Genomic DNA, 24921 nt, shown 5'->3' with positions numbered 1-24921 from the left:
CAGAGACCACTATTCAACACATTACATCTTTAACAATGGCAGTGAAAGGACCATTTCACAGTATTCTGTCAAAATTGATGAATTATATGCAATATCAAAATTATAGTTCAGCTGGAAAGAGTAAGAGATGACAGTAATAGAGGCTACAAAGCTACAAGATGACAACGTACGCTACCCTGAGGCGTGTTTTTCTCCAAAACCATCCGTTTCTTTGTTTCCATTATGTTCCTGAATCAGAAGCTCTCTAAGGGGGAGACAAAGAAGATCTACTTTATTCAATACAATGTAGGTCATAAGCCTTAAAGCAAGGGTCAAGCCCCTATAGAGTATTCTCTGCCCAACTCTGGAAGAGAATCAGAGACTACTACAAAACCCAGAAGACTCGTGTGGCCTTTTAATGTTCTGCTAGACGGTCCATGGTATAACAAACAAAATCATTAGCACAAAAATAATTGCATTATGCCATTATGTAATAAATAACTTTCCTTTTGTAAGATTCGCTTCTATGAATTACAGATAATGTCTCAATTTTCCAGTCTATTGTGCATTCATATCTCAATGAACAGAAACAGGATGGGTGCTTTTTTTGTGTTATTATTATCCCTTTTCCTGGCATTAAGCCATGATTGTGAAATGAATGAGCGGAGCATGTAACTCTAAATAGCTGGATTAAGCCACCTATGCTCAAATAAAAAAATATGTCATGTTTCACTGCACACTGGTAATTGTTCATGGGGGATTCCAGGATATTGTAATTGTAGGGGCTATTTCTAGATGTTATGCCATTTAGCTTTATATTTTGCTCAATCAGAAAAGTGCTAATTACGTGGAGCCTTTTTTCCTGAAATGTGGTGATGAGTCGCTGTGGAAACTAAATGTGTGTCACGTAATCCACTTGTAAAAACAAAAAGTGCAAAATCTTGTTCTCAAGTTTCTATTTGAGAATAGACATTTAGCTTTTAAACAAACAAATATATACAAATAAACACATATAACAATTTCATAGCTATAATTCGTTTTTAATGGTTATTTGTTTAAGTTTTTTTTTTGTGTAGGTGGGGGGTGGGGGGGTTGTAAATAACATCATAAAGGCTTTAAAGCTAAATAATCATATTTAAAATGCTACAAAATGCCTTTAAATCACAAAATAAGGAATTTTGGCCTCATCGTCTCAAGTCAACCTGGTCTCAACCAATCAGAAGGTCCCATCCCTTCAGGCAATGGGACGCTGGAATCTCAGTCACTGACATGGCTGCAGTGAAGTGTTTGTTTACAAGGGAGAGAGAGAAGGCCAGCTAAGCATGTTTGCTGCTATGTGGCTTATTTCTAATCTATAATGTTTTCAGAGACATATTTTAGTGTGCTGATTAGTTTAAAATTAGTATTACACCGTCTGGATGTCATCTTAATGAGATTCAAAACAGAGTAGCGCAGTAATTAAAATGTGTTTGAAGGAACATCCAGCTATGGGAATCAAACAGGTGAACGGAATCAAGATTTGAAGATATGAATTTATATTCATAAGAGTTGATCTATGTCATCACAGTATGTTTTCGTTTACAGGAAGTAAAGATTGGCTTTTCAGGGACTTTTGATATAGAAATACATAAAAAAGGCATCTATTGTTAGGTATGCCCATATGATGACCACAGACATGCACTAAAAGTGTGAAAAATATATTTTTCATTTCACCAGGTCTTTAATTTCAAGGACCCCGTTAACTCAGTCTCTGAGAGTATAAGGGTCCATTTGGTTCCATTTGTAAACTCTCAGAGTTAGAGACCTGTAAGGGTCCGTTTAGAACCCCATCAGGTAACACTGAAGGTCCCTGGACCCCACTTTGAGAACCCCTGTGCTAGAGGTAATAAGCATAGACATATAACGCCTCCTTCGGCTCTGAGGCATTTGTATCTCGGGCGCCATTTTATAGGAGGCAAGCTTCCGCGTGTGTCACAGAAGGAGGGCGTTCGGTAGGCCAATCAGAGGCAGGTGGGGGTGGATCTTTTCGTAACCCAGCCCTTAACCCTTTAAGAGGCAGCCGCGCAGCAACTAGTCAGTTAGACGCGCTGTGATTGGCCAGTGGTCAACGTGCAGTGATTGGCCAGTGGTCAGTGTGCTGTGATTGGCCAGTGGTCAACGTGCTGTGATTGGCCAGTAGTCACTTTGAGTGGCAGCGTGCCTCCTCTAAAATGGCGGCCACGATACAGGTCGCTCCAACGAACTGCAGAGGCCAATGAGGTATCTAGGTTTCTACAGTATATCTATGGTAATAAGGCCATGGGGTCACCAAAATCAGTGGGGGGAAATTGCACAGAAAATCTCATTGAGCTTGTAGTTTTCTAGATACCGTGCTTAAAACTAAAGTGTTGCGACCATCATTACCAGCCTTAGGCGGCACTAAAAACAAGAACAACTTTTAAAAACACCAAATATTTTTTTCTAACTAAATAATAGTAGTTCAGCAAAAGTGAATACATGCTGTATTCGGAAAAGCTTACATTTCTTCCACAGTCCTCCAGTCTATGACCAAATATTAAGCTTTCAAGCTGTCAGAAACTTGTCATCATAACCCTAACAATATAAATTACTGTAAAGTGTTTTGTTCCACTGCAGACTGACAGCACTGCTATCACAGTCACTATAGGAGAAAGTTACTGTAGACCCAGTGATGTCAAGCTGATGTTCTATTTCATTCATAACATTATTGCCCAGAGCCATCTCTGCGTGGCATATGACTCAACTGGGGGTCATCAGAAAACGTATGGTTATGCCACTACATCCATCATATTGTGCATTGCCCTGAGCAGTTTAGATATTACCAGAGCTGGCTGTGTGATAGGACTTGTTATACGAGCACTGACAGCTGTGCGTAATCAAGAGGCACACCTGCACCCAGAGATTCCACGATGGAGCCGAGTATTAATCCTAAAATTAAATCATTGCAGCACTTGGAGCTATAGCCTAATTACACTCATTAAATTTAAGTTTAATGTGTTGCATCAAATTGTACACAGGCAAAGCAGATTTGAAAAGGCAATAGTTGTAAATTCAAAAACTGCGTGTAATCACTGTAAATTGTCTGAAAAGGATTTGCAGAGAAACAAAGACAAATAGCGTGACCATATTTACTAATCAGAAACAAGGGCCAGGAAACTATTACCTAAACTGTAGAAATATACAATTTGGGGAAACTATCCCTTTGATTAGGCTTATGATTTCATTTTATTTAATTTGTAAATACCACCGTGTCTTTTGCATAGCGAACAGTCTATTTTGATATTTCTTCAATGAACAACTTAAATATTGATGCAACAAATACGAAACAAGAAAAAAACTAAAATATCCTCAAATAAAAGAGTTATACGAGTCATCATGACATGAGTCATTACTGACTTCATCTGTTGTAAAGACGATTTATACATAGCAGCATTTTCAGTGTTGCGAGCCAAAAATAACCAATTTACAAGCTCACACTGCATCGTTGTGAGCTTGCAAATTGGCTATTTTCGGTGTGTGACGGGGCACAACCAAGTATAAATCAGGCACGAGTAAATACTCCAATAAAATAGAAACTTGCGTTTTCGCAAAAGCTTACGGCCCTGACGAAGTAACTTTGACCAGATTGTTTTCCTTCTTGGTAACGTTCATGCTGTTTGCAGAGGCTTAGGGAAGACTAGGGAAGACGAGAGCTTAGGGCTGCATTTGTGTATTTTCAGCTTTGCACAACTGCAAGAGTAGAATCCAAGGTTGTTAAACTTGAAATGAACTCGGTACTCTCTTTGGAGGCACTGTCAAAAAATGACTTAGTAGTACCCAATCCATAACCATACTGTATTGTAGTGCGAAGTATATACAAACACATATTATCTTAATATGTAAACCTTCACGATGGTGCCTCTGCTGTTGTTCACCTTCTCTATGATTGGTCAATTTGTGCACATTGCGGTTTACTCTGCTGTATTGTAGTGTATATTTTCCAATGTCTCCTCAGGCAAACCTGAAAACGTGTCACATCCTGGCATTTTCAGGATACGGTGCTATTCAGCTTTAATAGCAAGGTGGTCTCTGGCGGGGTATATCATTGTACATTAGTATTTTTTTATTTAATTCTTTCCAGTCAAATCATGTTGCAAGCACTCCAGTACAACTGCTTTTCTTAACCACACTGCTTTTCTTAACTCAACATAGTTGTGTTGATTTATTTGATGCAGTCTCAGGAGCTGAGTGCGTTGTAACAACATTCATTGTTGTTATGAAAACTGAGGCTCACATATTGATTATACGCCAATCTCTCAAATCTCAATGATGCTATGAGTAAAATGTCACCCAGCAATACCCTAGATTTGGTGCAGGCTATACTAAGCATAAAATACAAATGAGAACAAAAATAAATACACAATACACACTCCTAACCACATGAACCCTACTCTGGGGCAAACATTTGGCAAAATCTACAAGCTCACAATGCTCTGGTCAACAAAGTATGGGTTTAAGTAGTTAAGAAATGCCATGTTTAAAAAAGTCAAGAACATGCATGAATTCATGCATGAACACAGCTCCTGAGTACAGCTCACACTTTTTGAAATGTTATGGTTATGAATCTGAAAATAACTTCAGGTACGGTGCCTACTCAAAATATACATATACTTTTTCCTCTAACAGTCCTGACATTGACCAATAACACAATATGCACACTAGGCAATTTCTTTTTTTTACTGCATACTTGATGGAAAATAACACATGACCCACAAGTTGCCTTTAATGTATTTCCAAATCAGATGATGATTGAACTGTCTACGTTTAAATGACTTTCCTCACACTGGACTAGGCTGGGGTAGCTTGAAGCCTTGATCGTCTGCAGATTTCACCGCTATGAATGAAAGAATAGAAATAGAAAGACTACCTGTTTACTCTTGTTTGTACTATTTTGTATTCTTAGTGGCATCTCTTCTTTGTTTCTGTATCTGTCCTGTGATTCTACCTATGGTACTGGCATGACAACTGCATTTCTCTCATGTGATCAATAAAAGGTCTATCTACTCTACTCTACTCTACTGTATGTATCTATTTACCCGTGTCTGGCTAAACCAAGATATCAAGTGCAAAAGCATAGCACAGGAACTAAGAATTAACCTGAATCTTCACTACATGGACACCGTCCTAATGGAACTTCTGATAATGCTGTCATACCTAGGTACGTATAATGTTAAGATGTTGTGTAGCAAAATATATCACATTTTCAATTTCCATTGCAATTCCCCTTCCGTCAATACGTGTCCATGACACGCTGTCAGTTTGAGGAATGGCTCGTCATTGTCATGCCTATGGGCAGTGCGAATTGAGTTGCACAGCTGGAGTTATGTTAAACGTAAGGCAAAGTGACAGAAATGCTAATCAGGTATCAAAACTGACACTGTTTTCCCATCGATGCACATCAGAACCTTCAATGATTTATTAGTCAAAGTGAACGCACGTGTCAGTGTTTGGAGTGTGCTCGTGGGTAAGCGCGGCCCCTGCCAAGGTGCACCACTTAGCTGCTCCCCCCATTTCCCCTCAAGCATGGGCAGCAATTTCCACAGGGGCCTCTGACAGCGGAGTTGGAGAGTAACTTTCAATATAGGTAAGCCACATGCAATATATCTAAGCAACTCACTCCAGAGTGTACTAAAGGGCCATTATAAGGCTACAAGGTAGAAGGGGGGGGAATATGCGTGCCTACTTCAAATGGGTTCCACTGCTGAGTAAGCGTTCCCCTCCCATCTTTCATTCCATCCCTGTCCCCGGCTCGGAGAGGCAAAGGCGAGCGGAGCGGACCCCAATTATCTGACCGTCATTCACAATCCTTCATTTACCTCCTCAATCGCACGCTCACTACTGCATTAATTTCAGTCAGGAGATTCCTGCCGCAGCCTCTGGGATCCGGGGGTGGAGAGGTTAAACACTCCACAGCTCAACCGAATTTGACATAGGAACAGAAGGATGAAACTTAAAAGACAGCTCATTGTGTGTGCCCCCCCCCCCCCATACTGGAAATTGTTTTCATCGTGGCCAGGCAGAGAAAAGGCTGTCCATTTGCTCTGCATCCACTTTGGTGTTGCCAATTAATGCAGAATGTCTTCACGAGCAGGATTGTGGAACAAGGCCTGGTTTGACGCATAAACAATGCTCCAGTGCATAATTAAAACAAAAGAAAACTCAACATCCATCCACTCTCACTAGCCTATCCCGCAATGGCGTTCCTTTAGCGTTGACTTCAGTTGCTGTCAGTGTACACTGGAGTAATGAGATTACTTCAATTGAACGATTGGATATTGCTGGTGCCACTCAGACGTTAACCTTTTTGTAACGACTCATAAAAATTCATCAAGCATAACCCTAATACCCCGATAATGCATGACACAGTATAGCCATCAATCACTCTTAAGCCTAAAATATATAACTAATTTAATCAGCATGATTTCCCTGTATGCATTAAAATAATATTCATGTACTGTAGTGATAAATATTGGAATAGCTGGTTTCTGCATAATTCATTCTTCTTAACATCTGAGAGAATGCCCGCCCCCACTAAAACCATTTTATTGGTTCGCCTGCAAATCAAGACCAAGTCCCGGCTGCCAAGTTTTGCAGCCATAGTGGGTTTGTTCATTTTTAATAGCAAGGGGAGAGAAAATAGAATGGCTAATGATGTTGATTATGTAGAAGGGCAGGCCAACATGTTGCATCTTCCCTGAAAAAAGCATGAATCATCAGAGACACACACACGCATATCCACCACACACAAACTATTGTCCTCATTCAGAACAAACAAATGCACACGCATGCATATCACACGCACGCACGCACGCACACACGCACACACGCACGTGCGCGCACACGCACGCACACACGCACGCACACACAATTATTCTCCAAGGATCCTCTTTGCATTAAGTCTTCCACTAACTTTGATGGTGCTGATCGCCATTAAAAAAGATCCCTTTGTTCATGTATGTAATTAATGGCAAGTCTTTGATTACTTCTCATTACTACTCATTTCTAAAAGGGGTGAAATTAATATTCTACTCTTGGCCAAACTCATTTTCACAACATCATAATTATGAAAACAAATTAAATAATCTCCTGGTGTATTTTAATTTGTTTTGGGGGTTTTTTTGCAATAAAATTCCACACAGTAGGAAAATCCGTGGTTTCAGTACAGTGAATATGGTCCATGCACTTTGTATGGACAATGTGAGCCACTATTGCATGACTGTAGCCTGGAGCAATTTATGCTTTGCACAGGTTTTCCCTGCAACCGTGTGCTTGAATGAAATCAAATGTGCTAGCTGGGTAAAGTTGATTATTCAGGGCTACATCAAGATAAACTCATGCTGACAACAATAATAATTCTTCTGTCTGACCACATCCGCATCATTTGATGAAAGGAAATCTGATATGTTTGTGTTGAATATCCCACTGCCGCTAAGCCATGATACTCTGGCAGGGGAGTGATATCTGTGACTGTCATATATTGTTACATTTCCACTGTTCACATTTCTCCACAAATTTGACTTCCATATGGCCAGATTTGGTATCAGTATGTTAACTTACATTTCTACATACCTGACAGTATGGAAGAAATCAGCCAATCTCTTATACTGTAATATTTCATTCTGTACATACACACATAAATCAGTGGAGGGCCTCAGGAGGTCTCTAATGGGAAGCAAATACAACAATGTCACTGGGAATATACTGTACATGTAATTAGTATGGACATGGACCACATGCTTTGGACATGTGATTAAAGAGAAAACAGACTAGTGTTTGGTGATCCACTTTCCCTCTGTAATAAAGATGTCCCTATTGCCGTTCCAAATTGCTCCTATATGCAAGGGAGGAAATTGTCAGTGTGCCCCTGATATATTTGCAGTTATTAATGGGACAGTGGTCGGTGGCTGCCTGCACAATATCTGACCTCTGAGAGTACATTAAATCAAGACATTAGGGACTGCAGTTGGAGCCAGCTATAAGCCTCATTTATATTTGGTCGGACAACGGTGTCGCGCGCCAAACATAGTAGATCTACAAGCTAACAGCGCGTTGCATCGTCCCACTGGCATACGGCGGATTATAAATTAAGCATGAGGCAGTGAACCCTCTGGAAAAAAACAAACAGAAGGAGTCTGAAATCACACCCAGAGGCTATAGCCTCTAGTTACAGTAGTAACGTTCATAGTTTTCACAGTCATGCATCTGTTCCGGATCACTAAACCAACCTGCGGGCTGGGGCCCACAGGTTGTAATTGGCACAACACTAAGATGTTATTGATAACATAAAATGTATATTACAAATCAATGTTAAAAAATGTCACTGTATTTTTTTTCTTTAAAACCTTGATTTTTTCTTTAGATAACGATAAACGGGAACTTAAAGTCTACTCTGTTAGTTCCATTCATCCAAGCCGGAATACAATCGATTGATTGATCATTCAAATAAACTGCTCTGAAAATGCACGCCCCATGGTCAGATGGGTGGGCGGGGCGCCAACACTTTCGAGATTTGCCGTGATCCAGAAAAGGGGCCCTGATGAAGAAAAGGTTGGGGCGGTTCCCAACCTTTTCTTGATCAGGGCCTCTTTTCTGGATCACGGCAAATCTCGAAATGCACTAGCATATATTTTTTTCAAAAGTATATCAGTGTATTGTGACACAAAACGTAGGATATTCAGGGTTTCATATGCCTAGTGGGGGTCAGGGGGAATCCATGCATCTGCTTTTGATATCTCCCCTTGTGGTCATGCATGTTTTATCCCTGCTTCTGGTCAGACTGAGTTAAATGCATGCACTTCCTTTTGGAAAATGCATGTAGACTGTCTGATTATGTTTGATATTTATGTTTGATAATATCAATATTCAACAACTTAATTAAACCGCATTTTAACCACATTAAGATTGGCGTCCTTATAGTATGGTGGCCATGATCTTATCTAAAAAAAAACAGTGTTGTGAACTTGTAGATCTGCTATTTTGGCTATTTGTCGTATGTGCCAAAGTATAGCGATTACGAAAATGCCAATCCAAAGTCGCCACACTAAAGCTATAGTGATGGTTAGTGGATTTTTTTTAATACAAAAATAGCAGATCTACAAGCTCGTAGCGTGTGCTATGAGCTTGTAGATCCGTTATTTTTGAATAGCCAAAGAAATCTTAAAATGACGCCGATGCTTTACCGTCTAAATTGATTAACTTATCCAAGGACAGAGGTGTGTACAGTAGCAGGAACAACATCTTAAAATAGTCAACTCGTCCTTTGCAGCTCTGCATGTGTTACTGTAACCAATTTCTACAAAGTCATTGACAAACTGTGACATGTTGTCTTTCAACCCCAAATTACTCTTCCTCATTAACCCATTAAGACCGGGAACGCATCTGTGTCATTTTCAGACGTCTTTGGCTATTCAAAAAATAGCAGATATACAAGCTTGTAGATCTGCTATTTTTTTTTAATCGTGCAAATCTTTGAATATATGTTTTTTTAAGAGAACATTTGTAACTGCTTCTGGGGATTCTACAAATGTCTTCTAAATCCCAATGGTTTTCTGAAAAAGGTATGCTGCTATATCAGTGGTTCTAAAACTTTTTTCATTAAGGACCACCCAAAATTATATGTATTTAGCCACGGACCCCCATCTCAAAAAATGTCGTTTCAGGGACCCCAAGAAGCAAAGAATTGAGTAAAAAAAATCAATATATATATTCAAAGATTTGCAAAAATGTTCACGATTTTTCAAAAATTGCAGATCAACAAGCTCATAGCACTATGAGCTTGTTGATCTGCTATTTTTGAATAGCCAAAATGACACATATACGTTTCCGGTCTTAACGGATTAATTAAAACTAACGGCTTCATTAGCATGTGATAATGTTAGCAGCTGACTGATATGCCTGTGCTGGGCACACTGTTTAGCTGTACTGTATGAAGGCCATTTATTTAATGTACCTTTTTACTATTTTTTTTGTTGGGGACAAATATCTCATTTTGCTGGTAGAGGTCACACAAATAAATCGAAACGTAGCTCGTTTTTTGGCTACTAAACCAGAAGACGACAGTGAGTAATTCATTTGTCCCTTCGTTGGGAACGATAGAAAGACAAGGGTAGCAATGGTTACAACGGTGCCATAGTTTTGCTGCTGCAGAATCGGTTATTGATTTGATATACACTCTTTAAGTTCTTGCTAGCTTAAGTATGGGTATTGAGGAGTGCATAACTCTGAGAATAAACTCCCTGAGAAGTGGAGGAAATTTGGTCGTGGAGATTATTTACTGACTTTTTCAAGATGCATGAAAAAAGTACATTCCTCAAAAAAAGAAAAGAAAAACTGAGCACAAGAATCTATTTCAGCTGGATGTTTTTTTTTACAGTAGTTGTAGCAAGTTCAACAACTACTATATACATTTTTTAATCTCTAAGTTTTGGCCAGGGCCACATTGGACATAGGTTTAATTATACTCCATGTGTTATCCTCAGTATGATTTATATCGTGTATTGCAAAATATACATTTTGATCAATCAATCAATCAAGTCATTATAATAGCATTTTTTTTGTATTACTAGCTTGACAAGTTCTTGTGATTACATCCACTATTATGACTGTGAAAAATGCTGAATAAATGCAATCTACACTTCCTATGGTTTTGGACCATGCAGCTGTGAGAACACTGAGTGGGGTCCAGAATAGAAGGTATTTATTGCATGGGATACCTGCCATGGAAATGTGTTTTTGTTGTCATGGCCTCATGTGGATTTGGTCTATATTTGGTCGAGTGCAGCCGACCCTGCACAACCAGACAACCATATGTTCCCAAAAAACTTTTCTGATGGCAGACGTATTGGTCCATTATGACCAACAGCAAACATCACCTCAACAGCTTCTCCCCAAGAGCTGTCAGCTTACACCAAAAGCCCTCCTCAACCCCCGCACGACCAAATAATCTGTAGACAACCCCTATAGAGCTGTCTGTAAACCCACCCCTGTTACTGTTTATCACCCCATTGTTTAACCGCATGAACCCTAGCGTCCCCATTCTGGAGGTGAAAATTCTGCATAAATTGCATATCTACAAACTCACAACGCGTCACAATGCGTGATTGTAGATCGGCTATTTGGTGTAGAGAGGAAAAAAGGAGGGGGCCTAGCATTCAAAATAATTTTGATTGTATGACCTACGGTTCAAGAGTTATAGGCCAAAACGTGAATCGGCCTAGTGGGAATGTGCGTTTCACGGCAAACGGACGGTTCGGTCGTGAACTGTCATGATTTGAGGCATTTTGTTCAAAACGAACTACTCCTACAAACATTGGAAGCTATTCTTAGCCAATCAGGAAGGAATATGAAAAATCGGATCGTTCTGTCTCGACCACATGACTATAGAATGTGTGTGTACCAATTTGATGATGTTTGGACAACATTTTTTGTTGCAAAAATCGGCCTCCAAGTGGCGCTATAACAGGCCAATGTGAAACATTTGGAGCAGAGGTATATTTCCTTGGCTTCCAGGGAGTGTGCATAAAATGTTTTGCGCCGATCACTCCAATGGTGCCGCAGATTAGCTGCTCACAGACGGACGGACAGACACACGGATGGATGGACAGACAGGGGCGAAAACATAAGTCTCTTGGCCACGCCTTTGGCGTGGCGGAGAGACACAAATAAGCAGACAAAATTGGCACTGGAACAATATCAAATTGAAGCTGATAAATTATCTTTGTACGGTACTATACTTTATCATAAAACTGGCACCCCACCTGAAAATGTATTTTCTAGACTGGAAGACCCCTGTTACTGAACAGACACTAGAAATTATTATTATCAGAATACACTTTTTACCAAAAAGATATCACTTACACCACCTTCAATATTACCAAATTGTTGCTTTATCTCCTACATTCTACTGAATATAAACCAAAGCTACTGTAGAGTGACAGCAGTTAATCTGGGGGGACAATATGTACCTCAATTTTAACCTCTGTGCTGAAGCACGCAATTTGAAAATATCCACCTACAGTACATAACATGCATGTCTATAGGTATTACCTAGTATAATTAGAACAGGCGTCGGAAAACAATCACCCGCTCTGTCATAAGCCAAGTGCCTATTTTACATAGTAATGCTGTTAATTGCTTTGTGTTTGCAGTGCTGTATCTTGTTTTGTTTTCATTTTGCATGTTTAGTCTAATTAAAGGAGGTGTCAATGAAATTACACTAAAGTTCTAAACATGAATGGTAATATATTATTTTTATAGCATGGACTGTATAGTACATATAGGAATAGATTGCTTGCTTTGCATGATCGGTCAGAATTTCAAAAAATAAAAATACAAGACTCTAGACCTAGTATTTAATGCGAACAGGTCTGAACAGGAGGAGACTGAATGATTACATTAATTTTCACACCAGGAGAACTCCTCTTAGCAACTTTTAAAATCGACGGAACCCGTGGTGGACATTGTTATGGCTTTTGAATTTAGATTGTGTGCAAGGTAGATGGGAAAGAAAAACGAGGCACTAACAAAAGGGCCACATGTCTGACTCAGTGGGTTGCCATTCATTGTGGGTAAGGCACATGTCCCCTCTGACGTCAACGGTTCAGTGCAACCCACTGTTTCATATCAATTATCCTTTTTGGCTGCTATTTATTCAAGGAATATTTAATCCAAGTATTTAATTTTATTTTTTTAGTTCATTTTTAGAAGAAAAAATACCTTGCTCAACTTTTGGGAAGTCAACTAGCATGACAAAAGAGAGCCACAGCAGTTTAGTGATGTACTGTTCCTGTCCTATATTAATAGTTATTGATACTGACATTGCTGATTCCATCATAACTTCAATACACTAGCGATGCCTCTGCTCTGCTATTTCCAGATTTAGTTGACAGTCTTCAGGGCAATAGTGTCACCACAACCACAACTTTCTGCCTACAGTAAATGCATGCAACTTCACAGGATGTGCTTTTCTATCAAATTCTCTCAGCTGAACAATAGGCTAACAGAGCAGGATATGTTCGATTTTGTATGAGTGAAACAGTTGCAAATACAAATATTACAGTAATAGGTAGTTTTATTTTTCCTCCCCAGTGAAACACTGGAACTTAAAGGTTAGGAGAATGTACAGTACCATCATGTATTTTAAATGTGTGTATTACAACATAAAGGCATACATTATAAAACAATGGGGAGCTCTGTAGCAGAATATGTCAGGGTTTGTTTTGTTTTGTTTTGTTTATTCAATCATTTTTACACGGTTGGGCTGTCAAATTTGCCCAAAGTGATAGTACTGGCTGTATAATGTGAGAGTAGCACAAGCACCCAGACAACACAACAAGTTGAAGTAGATGCCAAACAATCATTACTATTCTATACATGAGAAATAGCACCTATAAATATGATATGAAAAGTATATTATTTAGCACCACAAGATATCTTGAAATTGACAGCCTCTAGATAATGTGAAGATGCAAGTGTTAAGTAGAACAGGACCCTGCTAAACCAGACTGGAACTATGAAATAACGCCAAGAAACATATGCCAATTATAACCAAGGCAAATTAAACTATACGTTATTAAACTCAAGGTGTAACATCCCTCTCCCTCTGGCATCGCTCTGTTGCTTAACTAATTATCATGGCACATTAATTCTCTAAACCCCACAGCATTTGTTGAGTTTACCCAAGATGTGTTTAGCTCAATAAAATAAAAATAAACAGTAACGTGTATAACAAAACAGATTTAAGAAAGAGCAATTCATGAGTTGAGACAACACACAGCCCTGGGCTGCTCAGGCTACTTCATTTGTATTCTACAGATTGCATCAGAAATTTAGAAACAGTTAATTGGAGACAATGTGGCGAGACGCTGATATGGTCTGACATGTGACCACCATAATGGCATTACAGAGGAATTAATTATTAGAATATGCTAATTGTGACAAGAGAATGCCATACACAATCCGCAGAAATACATAATACAAAAACACAGACATGAATCCTAAACATTCGCCATGCAGAATTATGCCGGAGTGCCTTTTGCCTGGCACATTTGAATCAAAAGGCATTACTCCCTTGCATCCAACTGTGGACATGTTTACAAAGACCTCATTTATTACTGATTCCCAGCCCAGCGAGCATGGCCTCAGTGTGACGCTGATTAGAGGGCTTGTAAAAAAAAGGGGGGAAAAAAGAGCTTGAGAGCCCCATTTCACCGCAAACCTATACTTATTTAGTTCTGCAGATTTATACATCCAGCTATCTGGGCAAGAAAATCCAGCATGACATGAGAGTGAATTTTGCCCTTTTGAAAAGGGGGTTAATCTCTATTTCTCTCATGAAGAAACCTCAATCTTACAGTGGGCAGCATGCCTCCTATGATACAGGGGCTGCAGCAATAAATTGAATTAAATAAACCCATTAGTTACAGCAGCTACCTTCTCACCTCGGCTTAGATGCACTTTCATGGTAAGTTGGCCCTTCGAAGAGACCATAGGAACCAGCTTAGGATTGTGATGGCAAAGTGACCTTGTGTCAAAAGACAAAAGGCCCATCCATGTTCATTACTCAAATCAATTAAAATAGCATTGTTGGCCACATAGCACAGGCCCGGCATGTTCCGCAGGTGCTTTAGAGTGAATCTATGCTTATTCAAAAATCAATTCATACTTAAGATTCTGCCTCCTCTTGTCTTCTAGACATGAAACAAACTAGAGGTCGACTGGAGTGGAAAGTGACTTGGCAGAGTCACCCCAGACACACTTAAAATGCATGGAATGAATAAGTGCAGCTCACGAGAAATCTCAGAAAAATAAGAGACTGGCTTATTCCTGCAACACCAGAAAATGGGTTGAAATAGTATTGTTATGGCTTCCATTGTTTGCCTCTCAATTTACCTTTTATGGTTTAGGTCAAATCTAGTTTGTTTCACCAAAAATATTCTATCTTTATTCTTTAAAATAAACATAATTTTACTGCAAGGTGATATTTAACAAGAAACTTAATTTTACTGCAAGGTGATAATTAACAACAAACAAGTTTACTGCAAGGGGATTTGTGTGTCTGTGTGCATACATGCATGTGTATTTGCTTGTACACATGCCACAGGCCATAAATATAAAATATCACACATTAGCTACAGCAAGAGAAGGCGTTACATGGCCGGAGGAAGGTAATGACCTCATTAGAAAGGCAGAACACGTTAACTCTTTCCTAAATCTCTAATGCCAATAATTCAAATTATCCAGGAAAAACAATCACCTTCTGATACACCAATTAGTAATTAGCATAATCCCTAAAAGCGCCCTTTTGCATTTCATCGGCTTAATCCAAGTCGCAAGGGAGTTTGGCAAATGCCACAGCTGGTATAAAAAATGTCTTCCAACACATTAAGAGCAATGAGAGCATTCCTGTGCAGCAGGAGGCTGATTAATAAATAATGCGTCATATTGATAGTTGGAAATGAAACAAAATGCGTTTCATTAAGGCTGTTCTAAAATCAGACCCGCTCAAAGGGAAGATTTTCCTCTTTTAACTCCTCTATCAAACCAGAATAGCGTTTACCGCGTACACTATGTATACATACTGTGTTGGGTATGCTTTACGCATCTAGTGCTCAGCTCATACACCGCTGCACTGCACACGGTGCTAAAATTATTCTAATGGGATACCCCCGTGGTGATTTCAGGGAAAGAAAGACCATGAATAAGTAAACAACATAAAGCGATGAGCAACTTCAAAGGCGACGCGGGACAATCAAGACAAACAAGCTCCTGGAAGCCAATGAATGTGTTTGTCTTTGTTTTGTGACAGTGACTCAGGGGTGTAAACAGTAGAATTAGCTCACACCTCCAGAGTCTCCGCACATCGCCCTGCCGTAATTGAATTAAGTATGTCTATCTACGACACAAATGACTCATGCGATTATGTCCATTTCGGTAGCATACAACTTCGCACTTTCATTCAACACCTCGAACCGTTCAAAGAAATGCAATAATCCTCAGGGGAAGAAAAAGTATTCAACAGGATCGCGTCTCAGTTTTAAATCAAATTTCAGCATTTCATCGAAATTTCTATGCTCAACAATGACTACATGTGAAAGTATTGCCTCTGGAAAAAAACAACAACGTATAACAAGTCACAGGCACACAGACGGAAAGATAATGTAAGGTAATGCTGGAAGGTTGATTTTTACACTTCATATCCCTCAGCATAACATGCAGCTGTGGCAACATATCAGGTCACGGACACATATTTGAAACACACTCCCAGCAGCCCTCGTATCTCGCCTCTGTGGACGGTGCTGTCAGGCGTCTCCTCTGACTGAACAAATGCATCAGGCTGCTTTTTGGTTTGTGTCATGAGCCTGCATTCCTCACAGGCGATAAGGAGCGCGCACAGCGCAAGTGCTCCAGGAGAGCCGAAAGGAAAATTGGAATTCTGACAAGTATGATTGACATGCTTATTTGTCCCAAGGAAGTCTTATTCGTAGAGATTCAAAGATGGCTGTAAAGCAGCATTCTGCAGAATGGAATCATTGTTCCTTCTGACTGGAAGCACATCATGGCAATTCTGTGGCATGTAAATAAGGAGGGAGATAGGCATCCCCTTTAAGCTCAAAATGAGTTCATGCTTTATTCTTTATTTTTGGTTTCAAAATAAATAATTTACCAGGCGCAGCAATGTCTGTCACTTTCAGGCAATCCATCCATGTCATGGAACAAAAACATGAGCATCCATCTACCTTATATCCTATTGTCAATGGAGAGGGAGAGGCAGCACTGAATTCTATCCGTCTCTTTTTGACGGACACAAAAATACAGCGGATATGAGCCTCAATGATGGGGAACAGTACCCTATGGGCACATCACCGCAATGGAAACTAAAGCTGGTGAATTAAATCCTAACCGTAAGTAAAACACAATTCAACTTGAAACCATCAACCTCTACTGCAGCTGCAAAGGGAACAGGCGAAAGAAATGAATGTGTCTGACAGAGCAGGAATGCATGTGAATTCTCAACAGAACCAAAGGCAGGATAATAGTGAGCACATCATCCATCCAAATAACTCCAGAGTTTGTTTTGTTTTCCTCTCTCCATATGCCACAGATAATAAAGCAGCATTATGTGCTCAATACTTCCTGTGTTTACAGCCTGATACCGTATGAATAGTTAGAGAATAACGCAGCAACACCAAGAGTAAGATCAAGTCGAGAGCGGAACCAGGAGTCAAATTAATATAAGGGAAGGGAGACCATTGTAGTCCCGCAGAGAAATTCAGTTTCAGCTTCACGCAGCTGATGGCTGCTCAGATGGTTATGATGAGCGCTCAGAGGTCTGTCATACTGTATGACAGACCTCTGCATTAGAACAGAGGTCTGCACTGCAAAAAACGGCCTTCTCAAAATAAGTAAAAAAATATATAATACAATACAATTTTGATTGAAATAAGCAATCTAATCTGCCAATGGAACTAGTATACTTTAGCTTGTCAAGATGTCTTGAAATAAGATGTGATATGTGGGCTATCAAGATAAAATACATCTTGAAATTAGCTGGAAAAACTAATTGTGAGCTTATATTAACTGATATTAAGTTCTATAATAGATCAAATATTTCTTAAAGTTAGCTGGAAATACTCAAATTAAACATTTGTTACTAGTATTAGGAAATGCTTTTTGTGTCATAATAAGACATTTTGTCCAGTTTGGCAAGCCTATGAATTTCAATTCAAGTGTATGCAGCTTATTCTAAGCTTTACAAAAGTGATATTGTTCTAGATATAAGACCCATCACCCAGTTTGGCAAGCCTATTCATTTCAATTCAAGCGTATGCATCTTATTTTAAGTTCTACAAAAGTGATATTGTTCTAGATATAAGACCCATTACCTACTTCAAATAAGACTGAAATGATTAAAACAAGTCTTGCATTAAACAAATAAAATATTTATTTTCTGCCCTTTATAAAATACAGCAGCACTTGCAGTGTATCACATGGCAACTTCACAGTACATACAGTAGTGTCTGACTGGAGCACCATTCACCCCTCCCTCCAACAATTGACTGGACAGAGGCCTCACTATAGTTGGTCATTCACAACATAAAAGAAAATACAAAAATATTGCACTGGCATTAGTTGTTTTCAATACTTTTGGCTCACAGTGTGTACTGAATTAAAACATATGTACTGTATAACAATATAGATAATTGCACAACGTGTCTAATTTGTATAACATTGAGGTTGTACTGAACATATTATGACCAATGTCATGTCCCTCAATACACGTACAAAGTGCTTACTGTATACTAACATTCAAATAGGACATTGCTTCAAAAGGGCAAGAACACAAAGTAGGGTTGTTAAGTTGCCTTGCCATGATGCAACTCCAAGGTGGATAAGAAATTGTTATTAGAAATTGATGATTGAAAATATGCTCCTCATTGACTTACATAGTACGATGAAACAGCTCTCAAAGTCTCTCCTGTAGCCCGTAAACGAACGCAAACAGCTGATTCAGACATTATCACAAAACCCATGTTTTCTTTTTTAAATTAAGATGTCAACTTCCGGTTTATTTTACAATTTGAAGATCCAGATGCGGATCCAGTTCAGGTTTTGTTCCTCATAAAAATAGCAAAATCAACAGAAAGTTGAAACAGTACTGGGTTTTATGATGTTTTGATGTTTATGATTGTCTGAACCAGCTTTGTTTGCGTTCGGTTTACGTGCTAAAAGAGTGACTTTTCGAGCTGTTTCCCTGTGCTATGTAGTCAAGTCAATGAACCAATTATTTCTTATTTCTTGCCCACCTTTGGAGATACATCATGGCAAGGTAACTACACAATCCAAACCTCTAACAAAGTATTCTGCCCTGATATTTTAAGACATATAAAGGCATTGTTTTAACAAAAACAGCTGTGTATATATATACAACATTCAAACAAAACGCATGAAAATGTAACAGTTTTCCTCAAAATAAAGTGCAGTGTAATAACAATCCAATTAAACACTGTTTGGATACAATGTACTGCTGGGCTAACAAGGCCACATAGAATTGAAGGCCCTAGAATGCAGTCTCAGACTAGATTATAGCAAGGGTGGGGAACTTAAGTCCACATCTGACATTGGAAAGCTTTCATCGGCATGGCCTGTATGACATAAAGCAGAACATATGATGTCCCTTAATACACAAAGTGCTTATTGATATTTTAAGATTCAAAATATAGGCACAGCTTTAACACAAACAGCTGGTCAATATAACATTCAAACTAACAGCTGACCAGTGTCCAGTCCAACAAGTCCAGTGTAATAACATTCAAATTAAACTGTTCTGTACTAAAAATGTACTGCTGGGCTAACGAGGTTACATAAAATTCAAGGATGGGGAGGGGGGTACTTAAGTCGAAATCTGACCAGAGGTTTAGTGGCCGATGAAAGCTTTCCAATCGGCCATGGCTTTCTTGTACGATGGAGTGAGGTCTCCCTCATGGATTTCGTCCAAGAGGACCTCCGTTTGTATGACAGAAAGTACAGTGGCTACACACTTGGGGTACCTAAGGTGTAGGGCATAATAGTAGGCCATAAGGTACAAAACACCCTCTGCTACCTCACATTTTGGGAGTGTAAGTATGGGCTCATCTCCTATAGCCAGGAGGCAGTTGGACTCACTCACAATCAGCACAGGAGAGGATAGAGGACGCTTCTTCAAGTACGCATTGGGGTCTTCTTTTTCCTTTAACACAAAATACACACAGCCGTATCAGGTAATGAACTTTTGTTTCAAGGATCATTTTTTAAACCTAAGCCACTGCAGGATCTTCAGCTATAACTAGTTCAACACATCAGATTGTGTTGCTTTTGACAGGTGAATATTATACTGTAATGTGGTACACAGCTCACCTCCAGGACATGCACCAGAGCCTCACTCGCATCTCCTAGCTTCTTCGGAGCAGCAGTCGTAGAGGGGAACAGTGATGGCAGTGCACGGAGGACCATGAGAGCCTGTTGAACTGTTGAGGAAAAAATGCATTACTTTTATACTTTGATAAAGTGCACGATCAATGATCTACAATAGATATGTTTTAAAAAATGTTTTTACATTCAACAAACGATGGGACAGCCAAGAGATGAAAAAGAAAGATAAGGCACTTGCACATTAACTTGATACCCAACATCAAGTGCTTACTTTTGGTCATTCCCATTGGAGGTTTCATCATCTTTTTCGCCACACCATAAAACTGCACCTTCTGGCAGAAGTCGTTCCATCTTCCTTTCAGTTCATCAATGTAGTCGCTGTTATTCCTGTCCAGGATGCGGCGAAGTTCCTCCATCACCTATGAAATATTCAATATATAAACACAGACATTTTAATACATTTAGGTGGAGGAAATTAACAAAACATTAGTAAATGTTTTGAAATATGCCTCGTCAACAATCACTTACATGTTCAATGACCTTGAAGCAAGGATATGCCTCTATAATTTGGTCGTATTTGCCCTCCTCGCGAACAGCATCTGAATCGATGAATGCTCTTCTGGCTTTGAACTCCAAATCCAGGAGCTGAGAAACAGACTCGTGGCTTGGATTTTTCTTTTTGAACAACGCCTGTAGGGTTTTGTAGTGCTTGGCCATGGTTGCTGGACTGTCGGACTCGGAATCAGGACTGTCGATGTCTGCCGATGTCTGCTTGTTAGCTAAGACACAAAAATACATATTAAAGTCAAATAGCTCTATATTCTAATAACAATCATAGTGTTTGTTCATTAACAGGGTTCTCCTGTCTCTCCATCTCTACTAAACATAAAAAGCATTTTCAGGTTAGGATACCAATTTTATCAAATCAGGAGAGAACTCCAACAGGATAAAGAATAAACACGTGGAATTGGAATTGATGACACAGTAGTGAGGAGACACATTTTTAACTAGGACACACAAATTCAAGCTGAAATGGGTACTCTCTTGATTGCCTGAAATTGTCAACCCACCTGAAAATGTTATGTTCTGTTTATTAAATAGCTGGAGAGACTATAGCAATGATTTATATCAGAATAAACAGTAGAGCTTTAACTTTAGCAAACAAACAACATAAATATATAAATCACTTTCACTACCTATAAATACATAACATTTGATATGAATGAGTGATTATATATAGTAGTAAAGGAAAGTAGTTGCTGCACACGAGATTGAATGCTTCAGGTCTCTAATAACAGTCAAATCAGAATGCACATTTGCCAATACTAACTAACAACACATCACACAAATATGAACCCCTTACACAGGTAAATGTGTGAATATAAATTTGAAGGTCACCTCTTTCTGCGGTCGTATTCTCCTCTGAGGAGCGGTCTAGAATGATGGTCGAGTCACTTGATTCGATTTCCTCTGTGTCAGTTGGCTGATCAAGACGGGGCGTCATTGGCTGTGGACGGCGCTTCTTTGAAGGTCTCCCATCTGGAAAGATCTTTTGGGGGGATCTCACGTTCTGCAATCTTTTGAATAGCTGTCCATGCACTGTGGCCTGTACAAGACAAAAGTAACGCAGTCTAAACTCCACTTAAAATGCCAAACACTGTAGTCATGAACTGGATACATTTCACTTACCCAAGTAGTCTTATTGTTCAGGTCCTGCAGCATGGGGTAGTACAGGACTATTCTTTTTGCCATAGCTGTAACTTCTGGTTTTGATGGGTATCGGTCAGATTCAGCATCCCCCTTTGCCCTCAGGATTGCGATCATACTGGTCATGGTGTTACGGATGAGCCGGCATCTGAGGTCCTTGGACATTTCGCAGTTCTTCTCTTCACCCTTCTTCGCCAACTCAAAGTATTGTTTTCGGACGTGCTCAAGTTCAGTGTCTGTGTGTACTACGTATTCTGGGAAGGATATCTTCACAACCTTTTCAGGGGTTGTGTAGTTTGCAGCTGGACATACTCTAACAGGTGTGGACGTCTGTGGGAGTGGTGACTTGTTAGCAGAAGTAGAACTGCCTGAGTCTTCTCGGCCAGATTCCTATAAAACAAAAGAGTATGAAGTACTAGCAAAACCAACATTTCCTTTTTACTGTGTTAAACTGACAATTTAGCACAAGTATGCCATGTTAAATTTGGGAGGTTAAATCTTGCACCAGCTAACCGAACACCAATGAATCTCTAAACAAGAGGATATTGGAGTAATGAATTAAAGGGATAGTTCACCCCCAAAATGACTTTTTTTCTATTGATTAGTCACCTCATGGACACTTATGGATATTATTTAGTGTTTGTCGCATTCCTAAGCCAATATTTTGATGACCTGCTGCGGTTCCGGTAGGAGACACAAAGAGTCTCCTTTGTCTCTCCTACCGGAACTGCTGCCTACCGGTCCACTGGTCATCAAATTATTGGCTTAGGAATGTGACAAAAAAAAAATATCCATGGATTCAAGTCTCCAAGGGGGCGGCCATAGCTGAGTGGTTAGTGAGCCCGCCTAGGGAGCCAGAGGCCCTGGTTGCCCCAGGTTCGATTCCAGGCCAGGCCAGAATATGTGTCGATGAAATGAAATTTGTCCCTGAGCAAGACTCTTAACCCCTAATTGCTCACAGGTTCTCATTGGAAACAAGACCGCAAGGACTTTCATGAACGACCTGTTAAAAGGAATTATCCTTTATCCTTTATCCATGGGGTGACTAATAGATAGAAAACAATTTTTTTTTTCTTTAACAATTGTTGATCATGGTTTGCATTATTATTCTGTTAAGCAGAACAATAAACAAACAGTTTTGTGGTGTAACAAATCAATAAAAGGTAGGCTTGGAGAATGGTGTTACAGTCTAAACAAGTACCAATGCACCAAAGTTAAGTTACTAAAGTTAGTGTCAATTTAAAAATGATTCAATAACTTAACACTTCTATAAGCCATCATGACGGTGCTGCTTCTAAGTTATATAGGTTGCTACTTAACGCCATGTTATTGTAGAAACTGACCTCGGCATCAACATGACCTGAAGACTGCCAGACTGCTTTTCTCCTCAAAAAGTTTTCTGGGCCTGGGAAAAGGTCCCGCAAGTCTGAACGAGTCAGGGTGCGCATCATTGCCTCACTAATGCTTGCAGCTATAGGAAAATAGGAAAGATATTATAGATACAATTAATATATAAATATATAATATAGCAACATTAATATATCAAATATTGCCACCTGGTTGCTAGGCCAACTGGAGTCTGGGGACTGTTTATTGATCAATTGATTTAATTATTAATACAACTGGAGCTGCAAATATTGATTATTTTCTTAGCAATAACTCTATCAAGTAATCTTCTATTTTTATAGAAGTGTTTTTCTTTTATAATATCAATGAAACCGATTTGATCCAGGGGGTCGCCAGCAAAATGACTGATAATTAGGAACCAAATGGACCCTTACCGGTCCATTTGTACACTGGAAAACAGGTCTGTAACCCTCTGAGTTACTGCTGCAACCATAAATACAATAACAAGCAACTAATTGGCTTTATATCTAAGCATCTATATAAAATATAAAGTATTCTAAATATTAGCCCTATAAAAAAGGTATATCAAAACAATGTTTAACAAGAACTTTGTCACATCACAAGAGTACAGGTTAAGAGTGAATGAAATTATTTTTCTCTAGCCTGCATGTCCCAGTTATCCAAAGCTTAAATTGGCATAGAGCTTATTAGATCAGCCCCACTAACTTCGTTCTAAGTTTTAAAAAATATATATCATGTGTCATTTCCAGGTGTAAAGTAACTAAGTACATTTACTCAAGTACTGTATTTAAGTACAATTTCACAAGTTCCCAAATGTATAAAATACTTTGAAAAAAGTTTTACAAAGTAACTAGTAAATAAAGTTTTAAAATAATTGGTAGTGAAGTAAAAGTGTAACATTTGCCTCTGAGATGTATTGGAGTAGAAGTTAAAGTATTGAAAATACTCCAGTTCAGTAAAAGTACCTCAACATTGTACTTAAGTACAGTACTTGAGTAAATGTACTTAGTTACTTTCCACCACTGCTTTTACTACGTTTTTATAAGTATCTTACATTATGTTTAAAAAATATTTGCATGCATTTTACCCCTTAAAGTCGCCACGGTGACGTCGTCCAATTCATCCATGTTGTTAGCAGAACTAGCTAGCTGGTTAGCTCACCTTGTTGGCTTCGTTCTGCAAGTGTGTACAAAGTACAAACACATGTATTTCAGACATAAATAACATTCAAACACGTTGACGTAAAAACAAATTTTTAATCTAATGTTGTATGTAACTTACCAGCAATAACGTGTGGTTTCAATTCAGGTTTCGTGGTAAAGTTGCAGAGAAATAAACACGGTGTAGTGTTTTTTTCATCATCTGAGAACCTACTGGAAGTGTAATCACTGATGATCAGTACAGCTGTGTGTGATCTGAGATCAGAGGGGCCGCGTTCACTTCGGCTGTCTTCGGCTGTATTCGGGTTTCTTCGGCCCTTGGGTCACTACCATTGCCAAAAGGAAGGGGGGCTGTAACACTAATTCATTCGTAAATCAATTTAAAACGCATATTTTCTTACTTTATGAGGGTTTAAATACAAAATTGTAAGTAAACATTTGTTTTTGTTCTCTACATTTTATGCAGTGGAATTTAAATGAAAATATAAGATAACTGAAACAGAACTGTACCCTTTGGTATAGTGGTAGGAACCGGATATGCGCTTTGTAAACAACAGCTGCGCGCCTTGGCTCAAAAAAGAGAAGCAGAATGGAACGTACACAGTCACAGACCCGGCTTTACCTCCACATCTAAAAGTTATTACCTTATTAGATTTCAGTATTTGAAGAAGCCGTTGTAACGTGTTGCTACAGACGGACGAAAAACGTTGGACTTTGAAAATGATTTGGCGTTGTTTTATCT

General features: G+C 39.1%; 2 protein-coding genes across 2 annotated transcripts in view; both read right to left on the bottom strand.

Annotated features, from left to right (window-relative positions):
- Positions 1 to 24921, bottom strand: part of hs3st4 (heparan sulfate (glucosamine) 3-O-sulfotransferase 4) — a gene marked incomplete at its 3' end in the record, with an annotated part of 126626 nt that overhangs the window by 81725 nt on the left and 19980 nt on the right. The window lies entirely within an intron of this gene.
- LOC308098600 (uncharacterized protein) lies at positions 19415 to 24364 on the bottom strand. The gene is made up of 9 exons (XM_080447010.1): positions 24301 to 24364; positions 24107 to 24195; positions 22995 to 23122; positions 21634 to 22041; positions 21343 to 21550; positions 20473 to 20723; positions 20216 to 20363; positions 19930 to 20039; positions 19415 to 19762 (listed from the first exon to the last, which is right to left on the bottom strand). The coding sequence occupies exons 2-9, from the start codon at positions 24144 to 24146 to the stop codon at positions 19451 to 19453; spliced, it is 1605 nt and encodes a 534-aa protein (XP_080303136.1). The 5' UTR covers positions 24147 to 24195; positions 24301 to 24364; the 3' UTR covers positions 19415 to 19450.

The sequence above is a fragment of the Gymnoscopelus braueri genome, assembly GCF_963280865.1.
Source record: "Gymnoscopelus braueri genome assembly, chromosome: 13".
NCBI lineage: Eukaryota > Metazoa > Chordata > Actinopteri > Myctophiformes > Myctophidae > Gymnoscopelus > Gymnoscopelus braueri.
The sequence above is the reverse complement of the archived record's forward strand: the minus strand, read 5'-3'. Positions and strand labels throughout refer to the sequence as shown.

What these genes read in the sequence shown, in the direction of transcription:
- LOC308098600 (XM_080447010.1), bottom strand. Translation starts at nt 24,146, where the DNA reads ATGGATGAATTGGACGACGTCACCGTGGCGACTTTAAGGG. An exon ending in CACCGTGGCGACTTTAAGGG is followed by an intron (nt 23,123 to 24,106) that starts GTAAAATGCATG and finishes ATTTTCCTATAG; the next exon opens with CTGCAAGCATTAGTGAGGCA. An exon ending in CAGGTCATGTTGATGCCGAG is followed by an intron (nt 22,042 to 22,994) that starts GTCAGTTTCTAC and finishes TTTGTTTTATAG; the next exon opens with GAATCTGGCCGAGAAGACTC.